Source organism: Hypomesus transpacificus, chromosome 17, assembly GCF_021917145.1.
Source record: "Hypomesus transpacificus isolate Combined female chromosome 17, fHypTra1, whole genome shotgun sequence".
Lineage (NCBI taxonomy): Eukaryota > Metazoa > Chordata > Actinopteri > Osmeriformes > Osmeridae > Hypomesus > Hypomesus transpacificus.
In genome coordinates this window covers 9017904-9039737 of record NC_061076.1, presented here as the reverse complement: position 1 = coordinate 9039737, position 21834 = coordinate 9017904, and the positions used below count along the sequence as shown (strand labels likewise).

Genomic DNA, 21834 nt, shown 5'->3' with positions numbered 1-21834 from the left:
AAATACTGTACTGTACAGTACAGTAGCAGCCTACAGTTACAGTACCATCCAACGTCTCAATTAGCCTAACTATCTGGTACTGTACTCTAAGTGCAAATAACTAGCTACAGCTAAGCCAGCTGGCAAGATAGCTAGCAAGTTGACTGTTTTCAATCATCATTCGAGATTATTCTGTGTTTGTGTCTTGCTGTTCGGTAACCACAGAGAAACCAAACGACATTCCCCACAACCACGGTCCATCCTACCTGTCTTCATCCAAAACTTCTTCGCCGAAAGACATGTATACGGTTGCTTAGCAACTTTGTATGTCTGAGCTGCATTCAAGGCATTCAACTGTTGCAAACAGGGAGAACCGTTTCTCCAATGATTATTGCAAAATGATGATGATTACAATCCATTATGTATTCTCATACTTTAATTAGCTTCAGAAATATAGCGATGCCTTACTAGATGACAATCAAGTTAATACACATCTAGGAAGATCATTCATTTAAAAGATGTTAAGATTATAGATCCTAAATTCCTAAATTGTGTTAGCCTATCTGTTTCAGTAGGCCTATTATTATTATTATTATATATAATTATTCATCATATAATTGTATGCAATTTCCTCTTATTTTTTTTAACAAAGATTAGATTATAGATTACTGACTATTGAAATTAAACCAATTAATAGTCGACTTTTTTGGACAACATTCGTAAAATGCAATACAATTTTTTTGCCAATACCTAATGTCAATTACTGTAAATTTGTAAATGCGGTCATTTACTCTAGCAAAGGGTTGGGTATTACAGAACAAATCATGGATTGCCGTTAATTTTGATCGACGTGAACCTCAGCCGTTCACATTTAACGCACAGATGCCTGCCAATAGAGTTCACTATGGGAGGGACTTAACGCCTCCAATTCAGTTTCTGTCATTCTGTGCGGATTGTTTGTTGTCATCAAGATGGAGTTCCTACTGGGCAATCCGTACAGCACTCCTGTCGGCCAGTGTATAGGTGAGTAAGCAGTTACGCTGTAGTGTAATACGTTTTGTAATTATAGGCACATAATGTTAGGCTGTACTTTAACCAATTGTTATTCAATTGTTGTCAAACAATCATAGCAGTCGGGTTAACGCTAGTAACAGTAGCAACAGCATCAGCATCTTTTTGCAACCCCTCAAACCGCGAGTCACTGCCACAGAGTGCAACTGCCAGCAAACGTCGTCAGCTAGCTGGAATGTGCCGTTTAGCGTTTACATTCACTGGACATTACGCCCAGACTAAACACATTAGTTAGCAGAAGCTTTGCGGATAAGTTGGTTAGCTTGCTAGTTTTGTGTAACAGCAAGGTGCTAATTCATGTTCCGATGGCATTGCATGTAATTTGACAATATGGGTTGATAACCAGTCTCTACAAACACCTACATTGGTTAATAAGATAACTGACGCAAAGTTTAGTTATACAGTTTTCAAGGATTTTTTCCTGTATATCTGTGAAAATGGTGACAATGACTCAGATGTGGACTTGGGCTGTGGTTACGACAATACACTTAGAGCTAAAGATGTCTCTTTCCTGTTAGTATTTTGCTTTCAGGGTGAATCAATCAAGGCTCTGAAATGATACATCCTTTACTGTACCAGAAGATGACCAAATAAACATCAGCATTTTTTGTCATAATGATCAGGGCCTGGGAATATGATCTCATTGCGGTCATTTACAGATCTTAACATTATGTGGGTTATGTTGCTAGCTAGAGAGTTGTCCCCAAAAGTTTCACAAAGCTTTTCTTTTTTCAGAGCTGTAGCAACCTCTTCCATTTTCCTAAATAAATTACGTCTTTGGCTGTCTTTGTACAATGACTTAACCTGTATCTCTAAACAGGTTTTAAATGCAGGGTTTCTAGGCCAGTCTAAACCATCTCATCTGAATTGAAGATGAATGTTCTACCACAGTAGCATTTCCTCTTGGCTGTTGCATTGACCTAATAATATTTAGTGGGACATATTGCGAAACTGTGTAGCCTAACATTCCTTTCAGACACTGTGTTGACAGTTTTCGCAGGGTTTGTTAAACGCTGTTTGTAAATGTTTTGATTTGATTGGCCATGCCTACTTGGAAGTTTATCATTTTAGTGAATGGCCTAGTTCTTCAACATGTGCATATGGCTTTGCACTGGCTCTGGACATTTCTTTCTGTCCTGTTACCAATCTTATTTATTTTTATAAATTAAAAGTGAGAATTGAGTACCTGTGGTTGTGATAGTCCAATGGTAAATCAAAAAATAGGGTTTGGCTTGCTTCCACTAATGAAACCATCTGTTTTGCATGCAAGTGCTATCACATAAAGAGCTCATTGACTGTGGACAGTGACTTGCAGAATCTTTAACTCTTTGTTAGATATAGGCTTGGTCTAAGTTTTGGAAACACAAGCCACAGTATTTATGTAAGCCAGGTCTTAATGAGCATTGATCATGGTAAGGTTAGGGACAGGCATGGCATTGGTCTATGCATAACACAAAATCCTGAGGGACAGTGAACCTTTGTCATAAACACAGATTGTCTAGTGGTTTCTCACAGCAGTATGATAGGCTACCACATTACTCTCCCAAACTGCAACCCTGATTCCTGATCTCTCAGAATGTTTTTGTCATTTAGCCTAGCATTTGTGAAATGCCGATATGATTGCTCCAGGCAAAATTAGCTAAATCCGTTTGCCTAATATGTGAGGGGAAATAATTAGATTTAATCGCATGGCTATAGAATAATTAGGTTTTGTCTTGAGAGCTTTTAACTGGCCCGGGTGTACTCTTCTCTTCTGCTTTCCTCCATTCTGCTCCTTTAGTCAGCTGTCTAGTGCCAAGTCATCCAAGATGGCTGCCGAACAGCACCAGCAGAGTGAACTCCCAACGAGTCACGTTACAAAGGTCTCCTCAGGTCATGCAATGGACAGCAACATCTAGAGTTTCACTGGTTTGACAGCAGATATAATCGAACTCTGTTAGATCAGTCATTATCTCTCTGGTTGAGTTCCTGTACTGTACTGTTGTACTGTATTGCAGCTGTCAGTTTGGAAGCAACAGTGGTACCCAACACCACAGCAGCAGGACAGGTGTCAGGTTCTCTGCTGAGGACACGAGAGAGCAAGAGGGAGCGTGAGTGTTCGAGCTGGAAAGACAGCTCCACAAATGAGCTTTGCATTGTTGTGCACTTAATTGGGAGGTACGGCAGGCAGGGGGTTACATGTCAGAATCAGAATTTGGAATTTACTGTGACAGGAAGGTGCAAACAATAAATATATAGGGATCTTAAATTAAGTACAACTATTTCTAACAACTAAACAATCTAAGAATAAAACGATTTAAATATAATGTATATAAAAATAAGAATGAGCAGCATGAGTGGTCAACAGTGCAATCAGATACTGAGATAAAGGTGGCTTATGCGTAGTGTAATTGCCATTAGATGGACTTATAATAGTTAAAGAAATGAATGTCAGTGGGAGTCCTTGGCCTTGTTGAAGAGGCCAGTAGCAGATGAAAATAAACTGTTCTAATGGCGTGAGGTATTGGTCCTGCAGCTTCTGCCGGAGGGGGGAAGCTGGAACAGGGAGTGTCCAGGGTGGGAGGGGTCGGCCACAATCTTCCTCGCTCGCCTCAGGGTCCTTGAGGTGTGCAGGTCCTCGAGGGTAGGCAGATTGCAGCCGATCACCTTCTCACCAGTGCGGATGATACGCTGCAGCCTGCTCTTGTCCTTGACAGTGGCAGTAGCATACCAGATGGTGATGGAAAAGGCGAGGATGGACTCAATGATGGCTGTGTAGAAGTGCACCATCATTGTCTTTGGCAGGTTGAATTTTTTCAGCTGCCGTAGGAAGTACATCGTCTGTTGTGCTTTTTTGGTGAGGGAGCTGATGTTCAGTTCCCACTTGAGGTCCTGGGAGAGGAGGGTGCCCAGGAAGTGGAAGGACTCCACAGTGTTGACTGGGGAGTCGCACAGGGTGATGGGGGGGAGGGGCTTTATTCTTCCTGAAGTCTCTTCCCACCTGTAATCAGACTCGTCCCTGTCAAAGATGAGCCCAATGTGATGAGAGAGAAAGGTGTGTGTGTGTGTGCGTTTGTGCACGTATGCTCGTTCAGACGTCACTGTGTTTAGCTATTGTTTTGGAACATGTTCATCAGTCTGTGTGTTTTTGTATTACAGTTGTTATACAAACAGGCTAATGTATAGCAAAGACTGGCAAGCCGCTGTCTTAGACTGAGACTGTCCCCATCTAGATGAGACGGCCTCGAAAGATACAGCAATCTGAAAGGCCATTAGTGGAGCGCTTCGTGTTTTAGCATTATGGATGGTACCTCATGGGCTGAAGCACCCATTAGGAATAAATATGCAGTATAATAAACTACTTTTGCTGCTGCTTTTTTCAATATAATGAGACAAACTTTCCCAGAATATCCTTGCTTAGCTATGTGGATAAACAAATGGAAAGTAGCTGAGTAAATTGTTTGTCAGGAGTAACAGTATAAAGATGGAGAGGGAGGGAGAGAGAGAGGAGGAAACGCTTCTTGTCCAAAAAGTAAATAAGGGGAATTTATTTATATAGGCCTAATTTATGTGAGAGAGGGAGAGAGAGAGAAAGAGAGAGAGTGGGTGGTGGTGGGGTGGGGTGGGGGGACAGTGGACGGCACAGCCTGCCGCCCCTCTGCCCCACGTGACTGGCTGTACTGGTGCCGGTTCACAGCAGACTGATCAGGCCAGGGGTAAGGAACCAACTAACGGCTCCTTTGGGGAAGACTGCTGGTAGCCATTCTCAACCCTGGTCCTCAGGGACCCCCTGCCCTGCATGTGTAGGGGGTTAATATTGGCCAAACAACCAAAACGAATTACCTTATGGTTTAAAGGAAGATGGGAACCTGAACAGTGTATTAACATGAAACACATAATGACTCTATGGTTTAAATCAGAGCAAGAATGGTCAAAGGAAGGTTAAACTAATTGCAAAAGAATGAAATCAATTACAAGTAGGACTGTCAATCTCATTTTAACGCGACTAAAAAAAATAGTGCCGTTAACGCAGGTTTCTTTTTGACCCTGGGAATCACCTTTGTCACATGATTTCGACTGCCGACGGTAACCTGAATGATGGAGAGGGATTTTAGATGGGAAGTTCCATTTCAAAAAGTTCTGAAACGGCTTGGTTGACAACTAAGGCTGTGTGTAGCCTTCTGATTATCAGGCAGAGTTTAGTTATCACCGGAGTACTTCCAGCTTAAACTATCACATGCAAGCAAAACACCCAGCAACAGCATCAGCAGCGTTTTCGATAGCAACAGCAGCGTTCGCTCCGGTAAAATATGGCAGACAACACTCACAAAAGAAGCGAGCTGCTGACTGGGTTCAACAAGATATAAACTGTAATGTTCAATATTAAGGTAAATCTGTGGTTGCTTAAGTATATGAAGTATGTTTGAGTGAGATTTGAGTATTATGGAGCAGGATATCGTAATAGGCTATGAGACAACATGTCTTAAATGTTTTTTATATTCCAGAATAAGTCAAATTTTGTGGATGTTTATTATACAGCAATAGTGTTTGTGAGTAAATAAAACTCCCTCACAATTTAAGTTGTGTCCCACCTGAACTCGTTGTATGGACATTATCATCCAGTTAGGCCTAACTGAAGTTAAGTATACCCTAACCCTGATGCTTTTAATGTTATTTCCACAAAAAAATCATTTATTGGGGTAACATTTTAACAGATCCAATAGATTTAATATTTTTGCGATTAATTACGATTAATTGCAATTAATCAAATGAAAAAATGAGATTAATCGCGATTATATATTTTAATTGCTTGACAGCCCTAATTACAAGGCAAACAGGTTACAAAATGAAGGTTAACTCTTACCTACTCTACCATGATTATTGAAGAAAACAAAAGGTGAGAGGAGTAGGACAAGCCAGAGCTGAGGAGAAGGTCTCAGGAAATGAAGAATCCACAGAACAATGCTTCACAATTCCTTTTATACCAAGAACAACCAATCAAACCATATCTTGACCCTTACTTATCAACATATGACTAGCAATGCTATGGTAAGTTATGCAATGAGGTGTGAGACCCATCAAGTAGAGACTCTGCCCAGCAACTCCAGATTTTAGCATATGAGAGTTATAGATTTTTGTAGATGTTTACAATGTTTTAGATGGTTTCCTCTTCAAACACACCAGATTCAAATGAGTGTGTAGTTATCATGCTTCTGCTCAGCTTGATAACGAGCCATTCATTTGATTCAGGTGTATGGGAGCAGGACCAGGGTTGAGAAAGGCTGCTGTAGAGTGACACGGCCAGGACAAAGATGGTTCTTGAGCGTGCGAGACATGGGTCCCCTCTACTTTCTCTTCATTCTTGCTTTGCCGTCCATGTTCCAATCCACTTGAGGAGATTACTCGGGATATAGGCTACTGTCTGACCCACAGACACACACACACTCACACACACACACACACACACACACACACACACACACACACACACACACACACACACACACACTGGAGCTGAGCTGCTAAACACAACATGCATGTTGTACAGGCTAGTTTGCGCACGTTCACCTGCCCCAGAAGTCTTCAAACTTCAGTGCTGTAAGCGCATGCCACTTTTGGCATGAGAGAGTCTGTGTGACGATGTTCACAAGCACCAGATGGAGTACCAGGCCTGCAGCCTCAAAGTTCCTCACACTTGCAGTGCTCTGCCTTGGTCGGATAGGTTGACTGGACTGGAGAAAAAAGAAGTAGGGTGTTAATAAGTCATGAACCAGCAGGCACCTCTAGGAGAGCACCCTGCCCCAGAGAGAGGCTGCTTTTCTGGGCATGACTGCCAGCTCTGGGCCCCTGTGGTGGAGGTGAAAGGGCCTGAGGAAGCCCTCAAACTTAGGTTGGTATCCAGATTTGAAGATGGACGCCTTTTTTTATAGGATGTCAAATGAAGTTCAACTTGTTGTGAGTGGGTAGATGATGCAAAGAGGTTGAGAGGTTCGGACAGAGGGACTGTTGCCATATCTCTCAGCCCTGTGCGTTATCAGCATGTGGCACATTTTTCTGTTAACACCTGGGGCTAAATCGGAAGGGAAGTCAGGCGTCGGTTTGCTCTGCTTTTCAGCTGCTGATAGACCACTGGCTGTTCTCTCACATGTTGAGGTTGGAATTACCGGCCGCATGACCTAACCAGAGAGATACGGTAGTCGTAGTCTTCTATGTGATACCGGTTCCTAATGAGTGAGTGGGACAGGTAGGCTAGGCTAGATGCCTTGTGCTACTTTCAATGTCTCTAATATATTAGTCCTAGTCTACTTTTCATCCAAATGGGGTCCCTAAATGGGTGGGTGTCACTTGAAGACATTTTCATTATGGCAGCGGAGTAGCAAAGGCCAGCTTAGTTGTTGTTCTGTGTTGTCATTAAAGAGCTAGTTGTTGTAGGTCTGCCAGAGATTAGTCAGTTGTTATTTTTGTACCTTACTCTTCTCACCTCAGATTAGAGCAAGCTATGAGTAACCCAACCACACTCAGCTGTGAACGAGGTAGACTCATTGGCTTGTTGTTGACTGTTATTGCCGTTCTACATTGAGCAAGTTCAGACTTATGTCAATCATCGGCTGCTTTACCAGATCTACGTTTGTTGGCGCATATCCAGATGCTGCTGTGGCCAGTTCTCACCAAGACCCTCCTAAATGCATTTCTATGCAGCAGGAATTCAAAAGAATAATGAACCAAATTATTGATAGACTTCTGGACTAGAAGTCAGCTCAATATGTCTGAAAAACACCAGGTTGACCATCCAATAAGTTTCCTTTTCACATTTCCCTTTTCTCTCGACCTACCCATAGAAAAGTCTCTGGAGACACAAAAAAAAGGCATGTTGTAGGCTAACGATTACACGCGCTGGCTTACAAAACCTGAACGTTTCTCACGCGTAACGTTACATCAGCCATGGGCTGCTCTAATTAGTCCAGCCCGGTGAGGTGGGGACAGGCCATGATGCGGTCAGACTGAAATACAGCCGTGGGCTTCGGAGAGCTGGCAGGGAGCTGGTCGGCTATCAGACCTTTCCACCCCTCCTCTCCCCCAGCCTGCTCTGCACCAGCAGTCAACTACAGATGTAGCTAGTGGGGGTGGTAGCAGTAGCACAACTGGGAAAACTACAGTTGTCATATGGGCCCAGTTTTCCCAGACATGTATTAAGCCTAGTCTTAAAGGACTATTATCTGAATTTATCTGTATTTAGTATTTATCTGAATACTGTCTGAACTGAAATCAAATGTATGTATTTTATGACTAGCCATAAAGGGGATTAAGATCACTGATCCCAACATTTAGTCCAGCAACAACCAGTGGTTTTACAGCCAAGTCTACATCCCTAACTTGACACCCAGCCAGACCTGAGTAGCATATCCTCCTTCAGGTGCTGAAGTCACTTCTTGTCAGCCAGGTTGACTTCCTGTTGTCTCCCACAGAGAGGGCCACAGATGGCGGCCTGCAGAATGAGGACTGGACCCTCAACATGGAGATCTGTGACATCATCAACGAAACCGAGGACGGGTGAGTGACCGCTGCTGCGCCGTCCAGCCTGGAAGTGACACACACACACACCAGGGCTTGAAATAAACTTTTGAACTTGGTGCTCCCAACTTTAAAAAGGTTAGGAGCACCAGCAAAAATGTAGTGGCACCCACCGAATATTAAGGAGCACCGCAACTACAATTTTTATGTTGTAGTTGCTTGCCATGTGACAACGGAGCGCTGTGACAAGGAGTAACTCACGGGTAATCTTAACCAAACAAAAATCTCTTTAAAGTTATGAATGTACAGATTAAATATAATAGGTTGCACCATAACGATAATTTCCTCTCGCACAAATGCTCCCAAAATATTTTGAGGTCGCACAGACACAATTTTGGGAACATATGCGACCAAAATGGTCGCAATTTCAAGCCCAACACATATACACACACACACACACATACCCTCAATGACTGACAGATGAGTGTTCTGTCAAACACACCCACTGCGTGTTTCTACTAGACTGGAGACACAGTGCTGAGACAGCCAAAGCAAAAACATTCTTTCATTACTCCGGTCTTTAAAGTTTCTTTGATATACTGAGATGAGAGCTGTTTTGATTCTCCTGCTGGGAGGATTGTAGTATCAAATAGGAAGGATGTGACTCTGGCTGACGTTCTTTCCCTATCCTCTGAACACTCTCCCTCTCTCACACATTCCTTATGCCCACATGCACTTGTCCTTTGGCATGCTGCATGAATACACACACACACACACACACACACTGAGCTCACTTTCCTTTCTGTTCCATAGAACACTGGGGCGTCTTGTGTTCCCGTGCTCAACAAGCTAGGCAGGGTCTGTCCAGGCCCTCTTGTGTTTATAGCAATGGTAGAGTGCAAGAATGTCCTATTTCTTATTATAAACCAAGTCTATCACACTTATAAGCAATTCTTAAGTATAATTAATTGAAAAAAGCTTAATAGTAAGCCAAACCATGGTAATATTCAAACTGAATGTACGATACCACCTATTTAGTACAGATACGTGTGTGTACATGTATGTACCTGTCGCCTATAAACACTGCAACCATTGTTTTGAACTTTTTGCCTGTTCAAACTTTGTGCCTGAAGAGCCGTCTAGACTGCTTACTCGAGTATGTCTCATACCTACTTTGCCATTCTCTTAGTGGCTCACTGTTTGTCTGCAGCTGCCAAGCATGTCCCATCAGCACCTGTAGTATCAGCAAGACAGTCTGGGAGACTATAGGCCCCTTCAGCAGCACTCTGGAAGAGTATGTTTTATTCAGTACACAGTCAGAGCCCTGACTGACACACACTGTGATATAGTCACTCCCTCCCTACTCTCTCAATGTCTCTACACTGCTCTCAAACTTCACATGGTGCCCTGTTCATGAAGGAGTTCATGAAGGAGTTCATGAAGGAGTTCATGAAGGAGTTCATGAAGGAGTTCATGAAGGAGTTCATGAAGGAGTTCATAAAGGGAATCATAAAAGCTTGATACCTTCCGTCTGCAGAGAGACGAGTACGTGAGGCAATGTGGCCTCTGTTGAGGAGTAGCTTTGGATCTAGTAGCAGGAGAGACTGGTACATACAGACAGGCAGGCAGGCAGACAGACAGACAGACAGGCAGACTGACAGGTAAGCAACAACCATCGAGAATGTGCAGGCCAGCTTTCCTTAGCATGTTCTGTCCGAAAAGTTTGAATTCCTCTGTATGCTTCAGTATGCTTGAGTCATGAAAGCCGTACACCTGGTAAACATAGTTACCGTGCTCTTCTCTGTGGTTTGTTGTGCCTCTGCAGGCCTAAAGACTCAATGAGAGCACTGAAGAAGAGGCTGGGTGGGAACAAGAACTACAGAGAGGTGATGCTGGCACTGACGGTAAGATCAACAGCCACCTTAAAAACGACAGTACCCACTATGTATCACACCTACTGGGCGACTGCATGGAATGTGGACCCCAACGACAGTGACGTTCTAGTTTACCTTTGATTGGATGTATTTTCAGTTAAGGTCAACTCTTTGAGGCCTAACAACCCATGTTTATAAATGAGCAGGTTGTATGTGTTGTGGGCTATGCATACCATAACACCTAATCTGTCGACATTTAGATTCTCTCGCTGGTTTAATCTCTCTGGACATCTTTTCACTGGCTCTCTTTCACTCTGTTTGTCAGTGAGTCTTTTTGGGGCCTCAGACACTCACCCTTCCTGCTTTGATATCCCAGCTCGTTAAAAACCCCTATGCTCCATGTCAGATGAAAGTGCTTTGTATAAGAGCTTTCTTTGTGAGATCTTTCCTTCAGAGAGCGCAAGTGTCTTACCAGGTATTTTCTTTGTGTTCACCTGTCGGTCTGACTATTTGTTTGTCTGCTCTCATCTCCTTCTTAAAAAAGGAAAAACATGATTTCTTTCATTTGTGTTGTTTTTGTTTCTAACTTTCTTTCTACTTTCTCCCTTCTTTCTGTCTCTTTTTTTTCTACTTCTCTCCACTCCCCCCCCCCCCCCCCCCCCCCCCCATCCCACTTGCCAGGTGTTGGAGACCTGTGTGAAGAACTGTGGCCACAGGTTCCACGTGCTTGTAGCCAGCCGGGACTTCATAGATGGCGTGCTGGTCAAAATCATCTCACCTAAAACCAACCCTCCCACCATCGTACAGGACAAAGTACTGGCACTGATCCAGGTACATCCGCTGTCTTCTGTGGGCTTAGGCTGGCTTAGGCTGGACTAGGCAGGCATGCATGCATAGATGGAGTTCATAGGTGGAATCATTTTTATCAGGGGCCAGGTGTGTGTAGTGTGTATAGTGCTGCAGGTGTTGAGCTAACTCGTGGATTCCGGACCCTGGAGGGTTGGGTGGGGGGGAAGGTTCTGGTAACAGGTGTGGTCCAGGTGCGTCCTCACCAGCATCTATTGATAGCCTAGGTGTTGGAAGTAGTTCACAGTCATGGGGAAGCCTGCCATCTTTAACGCTTTAGGTGGGTCACAGCTGTAGAAAGAGCCTTTCAGTATGTATTCGTTTTTTTCCTCATACCAAATATACATATTGTGTGTGTGTGTCAGGCCTGGGCCGATGCCTTCAGGAGTAGCCCAGACCTGACGGGCGTGGTCCATATTTATGAGGAGCTGAAAAGGAAAGGTATCGAGTTCCCCATGGCAGACCTGGACGCGTTGTCACCCATCCACACTCCACAGAGGGTGAGAAACCATCCCACACACATTCCCCCCCCTGAGTTCCCTCCTTTTGGAGAGGGAACGTTGTTTCTTTTTCTTCACTGAATTCACTTGATGGATTTGAACTCAAAAAAGCCATGCTCCTCCGCAGGGTATGCCTGAAGTGGACCCAGCCGTGCTCAAGTACCGAGCCCAGCCCCAGCCCCACGCCGCCGCAGCCCCGCCCCAACCGGCCCTCACTCAGTTGCCGGGCCCCACCTCTGCCGTGCAGATCCCCCACATCCCTGAGGTCCAGGGCCCAATCACCGCCGACCCCGAACAGGTGAGGAGGACCTTGACCCCTTTAGAAGGACCATGACCCCTTTTAGAAAGACCACAACTCTTTGAGGAGGACCACGCCCCCTTTAGTAGAACCATGAATGCCTCTTCAACAAGGCCAAGGACTCCCACTGACATTCATTCATTATTTAACCCAGTATCTGATTGCACTATTGCACTATGTTGATCACTCATGCTGCTCTTTCTTATTCTTATATATTTTTTATTTTATATTTAAATTGTTTTATTCTTAGATTGTTTAGTTCTTAGGAATAGGTAAACTTTTGTACCTTTTACTTAATTTAAGAATCGTATAAGTTTAGTGTTTGCACCTTCCTGCCACAGTAAATCCCGTGTTTGAATAACATACATGGCGAATAAACCGAATTCTGATTCTGATAAAAGGACCCACACCCCTCAGAAGGACCACGACCCTTTGTTATGGAAGAATTCGAGTGGCACTGTGTGGATCTGAATAGTCAAGGGATGTGGTTTCACTACAATTTATTTAGATTATACAATTACATAAGATTAAACAAAGCTTTGCTGATCAGTCATTAACGAAGGAGGTGCCATCCACACAGATCGTTCGTAAGAGTGATCAGAGACTATAAGGAAATGTCTCCCTTATATGAACAGAGAACAGATGTTTATCATCACCATGATTGGTCAGCACTGGTCAGTGACCGTTTAAGACAATAGAAACCCCCAGGCCAGTGTCCCATGTCTAAACAGGACACCGGCCTTATCTCCTGAGGCGGTTTAGAGGGCAGAGGTTAACTTACCTGACCACTCTCCCCAACTTAGTGCCCCAGGTGGACGTTGATTAGATCAGTCATAAACACCTTAGCTGACCATCTGTTTTAACGCAACCTCAGTCTCTTAAAAAAGACTCTTAGTAACTATGTCAAAAAATGCCATCATACTTTTCGAAGGAGGATGAAATACTGGGTCGTGTTCCGTGTGGTTGAACGTTCCAGAGAGCTGAACAAAGCAGGCGGCGTGCGCCACGGGGCAATGTGGATCTCCCTCATAACTGACCTTGTGTGTCCCCAGATCGGCAGACTGCGGAGTGAGCTGGATATCGTGAGAGGAAACACCAAAGTCATGTCAGAGATGCTGACAGAGATGGTGCCAGGACAGGAGGACACCTCTGACCTGGAACTGCTTCAGGTAACTATCACACCCTGTACACTGCCTGAGCCAAGCCAAGTTGTATTCCTTCCAGTTATTTCATGTAAATCCGAGTTTGTGTTCACTGCAGTCACTAGAATGATTACGGTTGGGCACTTAAGTAGAGATGCAAGTATTGCTTGGTAATGTTCTCCTTCTGCCTTGAGGGGAACTACAGCATGGATTTGATACCCTGACTAGACTAGACTCGTTTTCCATATGCTTCATACTCATTCATACTTCATTCAAAACACCACTGTTTTTCTTTCCAAAACGATCCGACATTCCTTCGAGGTCTGGCAGCCTTTTCTCACTGTGACAGCTGTTGTCCCGTGTCTCAAAGGCAAAGAGCAACAGCTCTGGTTTAAGCTCAATCCGTTTGTAGATCCCTGATTTGTGACATTCGCATGACAAGTGAACACCTCCCCACGCCGCTCATCAGCAAGGTGTGGGATTTCTCTGTGACCACTAGAGGGAGAAGTGTCTCCATGACAGACACCATCGAAATAAGTTCAGAACCACATGAGGAGAGTGTAAGCCCTGGTCTGATTTGAATCCCCTCGTGCTGCTGTATCTAGGCCAAGAGTTGGATTGTGTGTGTGTGTGACACAACTTGTGGGAAAAGGCAGTGCAATGTTTCAAGTCTGGCCAGCCAACCTTGGCACAACTTACAGTAGTGTCGTCGTTATGTTACGTAAACCTAGATGCCCTCTTTCAAAATCCCTTCATGTGGATCTCTGGTAAACTCTTGACGTCCCCTGTGGATGAAGGTGTGGATTAAACCCTGAACTTCTGACCTTGTGATGATGTCACACCTGCCTAATCATTTGATTGCCTGTGTGCTTATTTTTAGCATTGATCCATCCATCCGTCTGTGTGTGTGTGTGTGTGTGTGTGCAGGAGCTGAACCGGACTTGCAGGTCCATGCAGCAGAGGGTGGTGGAGCTGATCTCCCGTGTGTCAAACGAGGAGGTGACCGAGGAGCTGTTACACGTCAACGATGACCTCAACAACATCTTCCTACGATACGAGAGGTGCACAGACACACACACACACGCACGTCCCTACGCACCCACAACTGTGCGCATACACACACGCGGGCATTCAGCATTCTATTCAAGTGGGCTTACACATTGTGTGTGTGTGTGTTGGGTTTTCAGGTACGAGAGGTACCGGTCGGGTAGAGCTGCCCAGAACAACGGGGTGAGTTCTGCCTCGAGGGATGCAATCAGCTTGTTTACCCCCAGCTTAAGTTGACCTTTTAACCCCAACCAGTCTGTAAACTGCGTTGTTTCTAGCTTGTAACAGTCTTTAACACATTGTCCTGACTCATTTGATCTTTTGACTCATTAGATCTCTAGATTGGCCTTGCAAATGACAATCTAAACTTTTGGCCGGTTCCCCATATACGTTCCTCTTCATAGAAGTTTCCGCCCTCATGTATTGTTTTTTTTTCTTCATTTCCTCTCTGTTGCTTCTGTGTGTTTGGGTGGTGGTCAGCTGAAGGAGGCAAGTACGACTGACTGTCCCAGTTCAAATGGGTCATGTGGAGTCAATGTTGAACTGTTTCCCCATCAGGCGCATACGGACCTGTTGTGGGCACCCTATGTGTCAACATGAGACCCTCTGGGTAGAACTAGACAGCTAGCGTAGAGGACCAGGTCCTTGTGTTTCTCTCTCCTCATGTGTCTCTCTCTGAGCATACTGCCCAAACCTGCGCACCCTTGTAGACAACCCTCACACCCTTGTCCTGACATGGTTTTAACCCTGATGTCTTGTCATGCATACCGTAGAAGCGTCTGGTTTTAGATTTGTCTTCTTTTGTTGTTGTTGCGGTAGCTGTACTAGCTCCCGTCCCCCTGTAACCCGTGCCTTCTCTCTTCCCCTGTCTCTTTCTTTCCATCTCTCTTTCACTCCCTCTCTTCTGTCCATCTCTAGATGCTGAGCGAGGCCACGGAGGACAACCTCATAGACCTGGGTCCAGGCTCCCCTGCCGTGGTCAGCCCCCGGGTCAGCACCAGCCCCAACCCCCCCCCGCCCAGCGTCCCTCCAGCGGGAGCTAGCGCCTCCCCCGCCCGTACCCCCGCATCCCTTTCCACACAGCTGGCCAGCCTGGGTAAGGACCATTCAGAGCAGGGGCACTCACTGTGGATTGGACGCTCACTGACACTCTTGTGTACCGCTGGCTACACACACACACTGCATAACACTCACACACACAAACACACACACTGCGCCACCACCCTTTTTCCACCTCATTTGTCTACAGCCACCTTCCTTGCACACGCACCTGCGCACATATACAGAATAAATCATCGCTAATCTCGGCGCACCTGCCTGCGACAGGGGCAGTGGGGTGTAAAGAGCGCTCATAATAGGAGCCATCATGGAAAATGACGTGTCTACCTCTATAACTCGAAAATGACTGCTCACAGATGATGATGATGATGATCATGACGACTCTTCATCACTTCTCCAAATGCGGTTTCTGCTCTCCCGGGCTGTCCTCCCAGGCTTGGCCCTGCCCTGGGAGAGAAGAGAGCACCCCTGTAGGCTGGGCAGCGGGGCTGGATGGGGTTAGGGCTGTTAAGTGGAGCGGGGGCAGACTCCGGGCGATGGATTTTAGAGGTGCCACTGCCACAGAGGTGATACCTCATCATGATGGTAGACATTGGGGACAGGGGCCTCATTATGTGTCTCACTTCCTGTCTGTCTCAGTCTCTCCCTCTTTCTCTCTCTCTCTCTCTCTCTCTCTCTCTCTCTCTCTCTCTCTCTCTCTCTCTCTCTCTTACACTCTCTCTCTCCCTCTCTCTCTCTCTCTCTCTCTCTCTCTCTCTCTCTCTCTCTCTCTCTCTCTCGCTCTCTCTCTCTCTCTCTTACACACTCTCTCTCTCTCTCTCTCTCTTACACACTCTCTCTCTCTCTCTCTCTCATATGTATTATCCACCAGTTTTTTTTCTTCTTCTTCCACTCTCCATCACATTCCGTCCCTTTTAACTTCCTATCTGGTATCCTTCTCTTCTCTCTCCTTCCTGTCGCCCTCTACCGGTCCCAGATGTGGGAGCAGACGGCGTCAGTGGGACTCTGTCCTCTCTGTCCAGCCAACCCAACCAGGATGACTTTGACATGTTTGCCCACACCAGGACCAGCTCTTTGGCCGACCAGCGCAAAAAGTAGGTCTCAACCTTCCAAAAATAGACATTTAGGCTCTGATTCTGTCGTCTAATGCGTGTTTGTGCACACGTGTTCCCAGTGTGAAGTACGAGGACCCCCAGGCACTGGGAGGCTTGGCCTCTGCGCTGGGTGTGAGACAACAGAATGCTGGGGGGGTAAGTAATCCAAAGCATGCTGGGGGATGGAGTAAAAAATACATAAAAATTAAGACTCACACCCTCATTTCTCTCTCGTTGACGTGGAATGTGGGAGCAGTGTTGAGATGGCCATCCAGGCCGTCTGTCAGTCCCTGGGCTCTCTCTGCATGTTATAGCATGGAGCGTGCAGTGAGTTACTGATGTTACAGTATCTGTTTTGTACACAGCGCATCAAAGCTCTGAATAACCTACCAGACATAAGCCATAAGACAGGTGGAATATTGCTGCTGTTTATGGCATATTGGCATTGTTGAGGCAATTGTGATTTGTGTGTATCAACAAGTGGCAATGTCTGTCTAGCGTAAGTATTCTGAACAAGAATATTAAACAAGCGTAATTGAGGTTTTTAAACTCCTATTTTTTGTTCAAGAGACTTTTTAGGGGCAGTATTCTGTTACACCATATTTACATGTAGTCATATATGTTCTTTAAAGAAAATGCATCTTGCATATCTATTATTAGTGCAAATGTCAGTCTTTGCACACAATCAGTTAGTACCTATAAGAGAATATTTGAAAGGTTACAAGTTACATAGTTTTTTTCGATGGCCGGACGATCAAGGACGCGCAGACGCAGTGCCAGTGAACACAGATGCTTTATCTCCAGCCAGAATTTCACCTTATCAGCGCGATCACCCAGGGAAGGTTCAAAGTTTGGATTTCACTCTTTTATATGTTCCCCGTTCTTTTCCTCATGTCCTCATCTTTATGGAATGAACCTGGTCCCTCTCTCTCTCTCTCTCTCTCTCTCTCTCTCGCTCTCTCTCTCTCTCTCTCTCTCACTCCTCTCTCGCTCTTTCCCTCAGTAGGGTTCTGTGTAGCACTTTGGCATCTCTGTCTCTATCTCTCTGTGCGGTGGGCAGGCCTCCTCTTCTCCTGTGTAAGGTCTTTTCTGTTGTTGATTCAGCTGAGGGTAAAGGGGGATGATAACGCAGAGTTGGAGCCCATAGACAGCTGGCTCATTACCCAAGGAATGGTGAGGACCCCATCCTCAGTGTCCTCCCCCCCCCCCGTCATCCATCCGTCCTCCCGTCATCCTCATCCAACCCCCATCCCCAGTCCCCACCTTGTTAGCTGCTGTCCCCTGCTCTTGACCAGACCCCCAGCCCTGCTGAACCCAGCCAGCTCCAACAGTAGAAGGGGGAGGCGGGAGAGCCTAGTCCTAGTCTTACACCTGCTGACGGCTCATGAGAGGAATTTTCCAGAGTCAATGGCTACATGCACAAGAGATTGTCGCAGCATTCCTGTCAGTTTATCCCCCACCCTGCATGGAACACGTGCCAAACAACTTCACACAAACACACACACACACACACTCATAGACAACCTGACATGGGCTCCCCCTCTCCCTGTCCCTTCCACTGTTGTCAGTCATCCCCTCATCCTCTCCTCTCTCCATCCCCTCCATGGAGGGAATGACAGGCCTTGCCTGGGCCCCAGGAACAAGTGGGTTGTCATCAGTCTGAGACCTAACACTATCTAACGGTCATACACTAAACAGACCAGGTAAAAGAGTGAACGATGCTCCTGCTCCACAGCACTATGGTCTCATTCATAAACACAGTGCCTCACCTTGAGTGGTGGTGGAATGTTCCCAGCGTGTCCAGAATCTGGATAGATAATATCGTCAACTTCTTTGTCACAGAAAGTGTCATTGACTCTTCATCTCCCACCATATTCAAACGCATGCTAACAGTCTCTAGAGAACTGAGGTTCCGAACCCGATAACTCACTTTACAAAGTAGTCCCACACTAACGGGAAGTATTCTGTTAACATTCTAACCAATCAGATGAGTTGCTGTTGTTGGAGTTTGATTATATTGATACCTTCAATGAACTCATTCTGTTGAATGCAACACGTACAAACCAGAAAACACCCCTTTAATGAATTAGTAAAAACAGCTCTCTTTGGTGACATTCTACAGATCCTCCTCATGAATCCAATCTCTGCGGGGATTCTGGGTCACAATCACCCCCCTTCTTTCCCCCACTGAAGCATTTCTGGAACCCTAGTGATCCTTACAAACCTGTGTCACCTTTTGATATTTTCTTTGAACGAACAGCCTCCTGGGAAATGGTTGAAAGTTGATATCAAAGTCCTACCGGGGAAGGGTTTGGCCTTTCTGGAAACAGTGGGTCTCCGGCAAAATCTTCAAGTCCACGGAAACCTTTGGGTACTCGGAAACTTTCAAAACAACAAGACTTTGTTAAAAAAAAAAGAAGAAATAAAAACACGTACACTTTGTTGTTTTGTTGTACAAACACAGTGAATGCAGTTACTTGGAAGATCTTGAGCTGAACTTTTCTTTTCTAATCTTATGTCTTGTTCTTTCAACAGTCCCTACTGTTGTAAAATCATGGATATGTTCACTGGGGCACACTGGTGTTTTTCTTACGAAACACAAACCTTTTAACTGCTGTGCCCCTTAATGCTATGACATATTTTGAAAGGATTTCTTGATCACATTGGTCACTGTTTGAATCCTAGATGAATCACATGACATGGCGTAGCGATGATATTGACCTATCAGTCAGGTCAGCGAAGCGGCATCTTTGACCCCTCCCACATCTGTCCTGGATGTCTGTGCTCCTCCACGCACATCACCAGCCCTGAGACAACGCTCTCCTCTCCATCCACACAATCACTGCATGCCATGCAGCATTGTTCATGCTCTGTGTGCAGTGTGTGTTTGTTGATCCTCATCTTTAGTCCCCGGAAGCCTGTGTGTTTTAAATTGTTCACTGACTGTTCATTGACTAAATTGTGACCATTCATGATAGCCCCAAATGAGACAGAGGAACTCATGACCACAATAAACTAAGTATAACACTTTCATCATTATAGAAAACCCTGAACCTACAGGCCTCTGGAAGACGCGTGTGTGTGTGTGTGTGTGTGTGTGTGAGTGAGGATGTTTGTTACATGGGTTTGGTTTGATGGCTTCATTTGGTTGTCATCTATCTCTCTGAGCCTCCGGTGAATCTTTCTTTTTGTGTTATGTTTGTTTGTTGTTGTTGGGCGGCCACGTCCGTTTCTTTTGGGTGGTTTTGGCCGGCGCTCTGTTTGTCCATGGCTTTGCTCCATAGATCCCTGTATCGCAGTCCTCTGTCATGGATGACATTGAGGAGTGGCTCTGTACTGATGTGGTGAGACTTCTTTACCTTGATTTCTCTCTTGCTCTCCTTCTGTCTTTCTCCTTCCCGTCTCTTTTTTCTTTGGCCATATTACTTTTGTATTCATTTATTATAACAAGGTATATCCCATTTTTTTGTTTTTTTATGTTTTCTTAACTTGGCCATCTCCTGCCAACTTCATCTAGCCTAACTAATCTTCCACCAATCAAGACATGGTAGTTGTTTAACAGTAGCTATAGTCTTCAAACTCTAAGATGTAGACTTAACCTATAAGACTGCAACTGTAACTGCATGCCATGCACCTGTGGAAGGCACTATCTGGTTGTCAGTGTGAAGAAAGCCCATTTGTTCACCTGTTTCATTAGTATTGCAGAGTGAAGATGAATGTGTGGATAGGTGCACGTGAATCCTGAGTGGAAGGAACTGCATATTTTCCAAAAATGATGAGTGCTTGGTGGTAGATGTTAGAATGATCTCCTTATTTGATGTTACGAAGGGGTGACAGGAAAGTACATTCATAAGTTCACTTTTACGATGCTTTAAAAAAGAAAGTGCATACTTTGTGAGGATGTTTAACATGATGAAACACTCAACATGGCGTTTGTATGGTATGGCCAGAGTCTACCACACATCTGAGCTTCATTCTCGTTGCTGTTTTTTCTCCTCTGAATAGAAAGGTGATGGGGCAGAGGAAGGGGTGACCAGTGAAGGTATGGATTTAGATGATCAATGCTTTGAACACAGAACTTAGTACTGCATTTTTTTATTTAATGTATTTGATGTGGAAACATCTGGGGTTCATATGCTCCCTTTTTGTACAAGTCAAGAACATTGACTTTTTGGTTATGATGTCATTCAAGACTTTCTTCCTCCAGAGTTTGACAAGTTCCTGGAAGAGCGAGCCAAGGTGGCAGACTCCCTACCCTCGCCTCCTGGTGGAGACCCTGGCCCGCCCGTCAGTGCCCCAGGCAACACAAGAAGGCAGAGCAAGAAAGCGGAGCGGACGGAGGATGCCCTCTTTGCCTTGTAGACTGTCCCCAGCAGATCTCTGCGTCTGGGGCACCCACCGCCCCTGTGCTCCCCTCCTGTAGCCCCCCTATCTGTCCTCCACAACAGAAGACTGTAGCTTACGAACTCCCCCTCACCCTCGTGTCCCCCTCGCCAGCTTCCTGCCATTGGTGTTCTTTGATGCTGGGTTTTGACCTGCTTGCTGCCCGTGCCGTGTCATGCATCACCCTTGACGTCTTGATAGATCCTCCTGGGAGGTGTTTGTAGTCAGGCGCCTCAACTGTAGACCCTGCTCGTAGGAGGACAACGTAGCACTGATGCGCTTGACAGGGAGTCAGATGGCTGAGCGGTGAGGGAGTCGGGCTAGTAATCAGAAGGTTACCGGATCGATTCCCCGCCGGGTCAAATGATGTTGTGTCCTTGGGCAAGGCACTTCACCCTACTTGCCTCGGGGAGAATGTCCCTGTACTTACTGTAAGTCGCTCTGGATAAGAGCGTCTGCTAAATGACTAAATGTAAAATGTAATGTAATGACAACCATTCTGGCTCTCTCATCCGCAGATGAAAGGGGACTCCCACCCCCCCCCCCCCCCACCCACTCCCCCAGAGAAAAGAAACGACAAATAGGGATATACTGGGTAACACTTAAGATCCAGTTGCTTGTAATAAGGGGTTAGTCAATAAGTTATAAAGCCCTTATAAGATACTTATTAATATGAATATGTGTTAATAAGACTAAGTTTTATAATAGTTAGTTAGGGTTAGTGTAAGATGAGGTTCTTGTTTAAAGGTAATGAGGCCCTTCAGTTAATAAGATACTTATTAACATGAACGTAATATTACAATCACCTTGATCTAAAGTGTTACCATATGCTGTTAGTTTAATACGTTAAGCTAATGAATTATATATGCTTTTATGATTTTAATGGTTTGTACTGTGCCGTGTACTAGCGCTGTGGTGTATAGTCCATGGTCAAATCCTATTATGTTTTTGATTCTGTGTAGTATACTTTCAAAGCTTCTTGATGGATCCTGCGTCCGTGACATGCGTCTGAAATGGGAACATGAAATGGCTAGTGCTGCTTCACTACAG

At 45.2% G+C, this 21834-nt stretch overlaps 1 protein-coding gene across 5 annotated transcripts; it reads left to right on the top strand.

Moving 5' to 3' along the window:
* The first annotated feature begins 923 nt into the window (after window positions 1-923).
* On the top strand, window positions 924-21143 carry LOC124479790 (TOM1-like protein 2). Of its 5 annotated transcripts, XM_047038700.1 has the most exons (16): window positions 924-1002; window positions 8496-8580; window positions 10367-10445; window positions 11097-11246; window positions 11627-11761; window positions 11889-12059; window positions 13112-13228; window positions 14129-14262; window positions 14389-14431; window positions 15167-15344; window positions 16284-16401; window positions 16482-16557; window positions 17506-17574; window positions 19686-19745; window positions 20407-20443; window positions 20609-21143. In XM_047038700.1, exons 1-16 carry the CDS (start codon window positions 951-953, stop codon window positions 20761-20763), a joined length of 1659 nt encoding a protein of 552 aa, XP_046894656.1. In that variant the 5' UTR covers window positions 924-950; the 3' UTR covers window positions 20764-21143. The 5 variants fall into 5 exon arrangements, 4 of the variants coding, with proteins under 4 accessions (XP_046894656.1, XP_046894657.1, XP_046894658.1 ...); XM_047038701.1 differs by lacking the exon at window positions 17506-17574; XR_006957465.1 differs by lacking the exon at window positions 20609-21143 and having other exon boundaries at window positions 17506-19745.
* The last annotated feature ends 691 nt before the right edge of the window (window positions 21144-21834 follow it).

Coding starts and splice junctions, on each gene's coding strand:
- LOC124479790 (XM_047038699.1), top strand. CDS start 951: ATGGAGTTCCTACTGGGCAATCCGTACAGCACTCCTGTCGGCCAGTGT. Junction 8,581..10,366: donor ATCAACGAAACCGAGGACGG/GTGAGTGACCGC, acceptor GTGCCTCTGCAG/GCCTAAAGACTCAATGAGAG. Junction 14,432..15,166: donor GAGCTGCCCAGAACAACGGG/GTGAGTTCTGCC, acceptor GTCCATCTCTAG/ATGCTGAGCGAGGCCACGGA.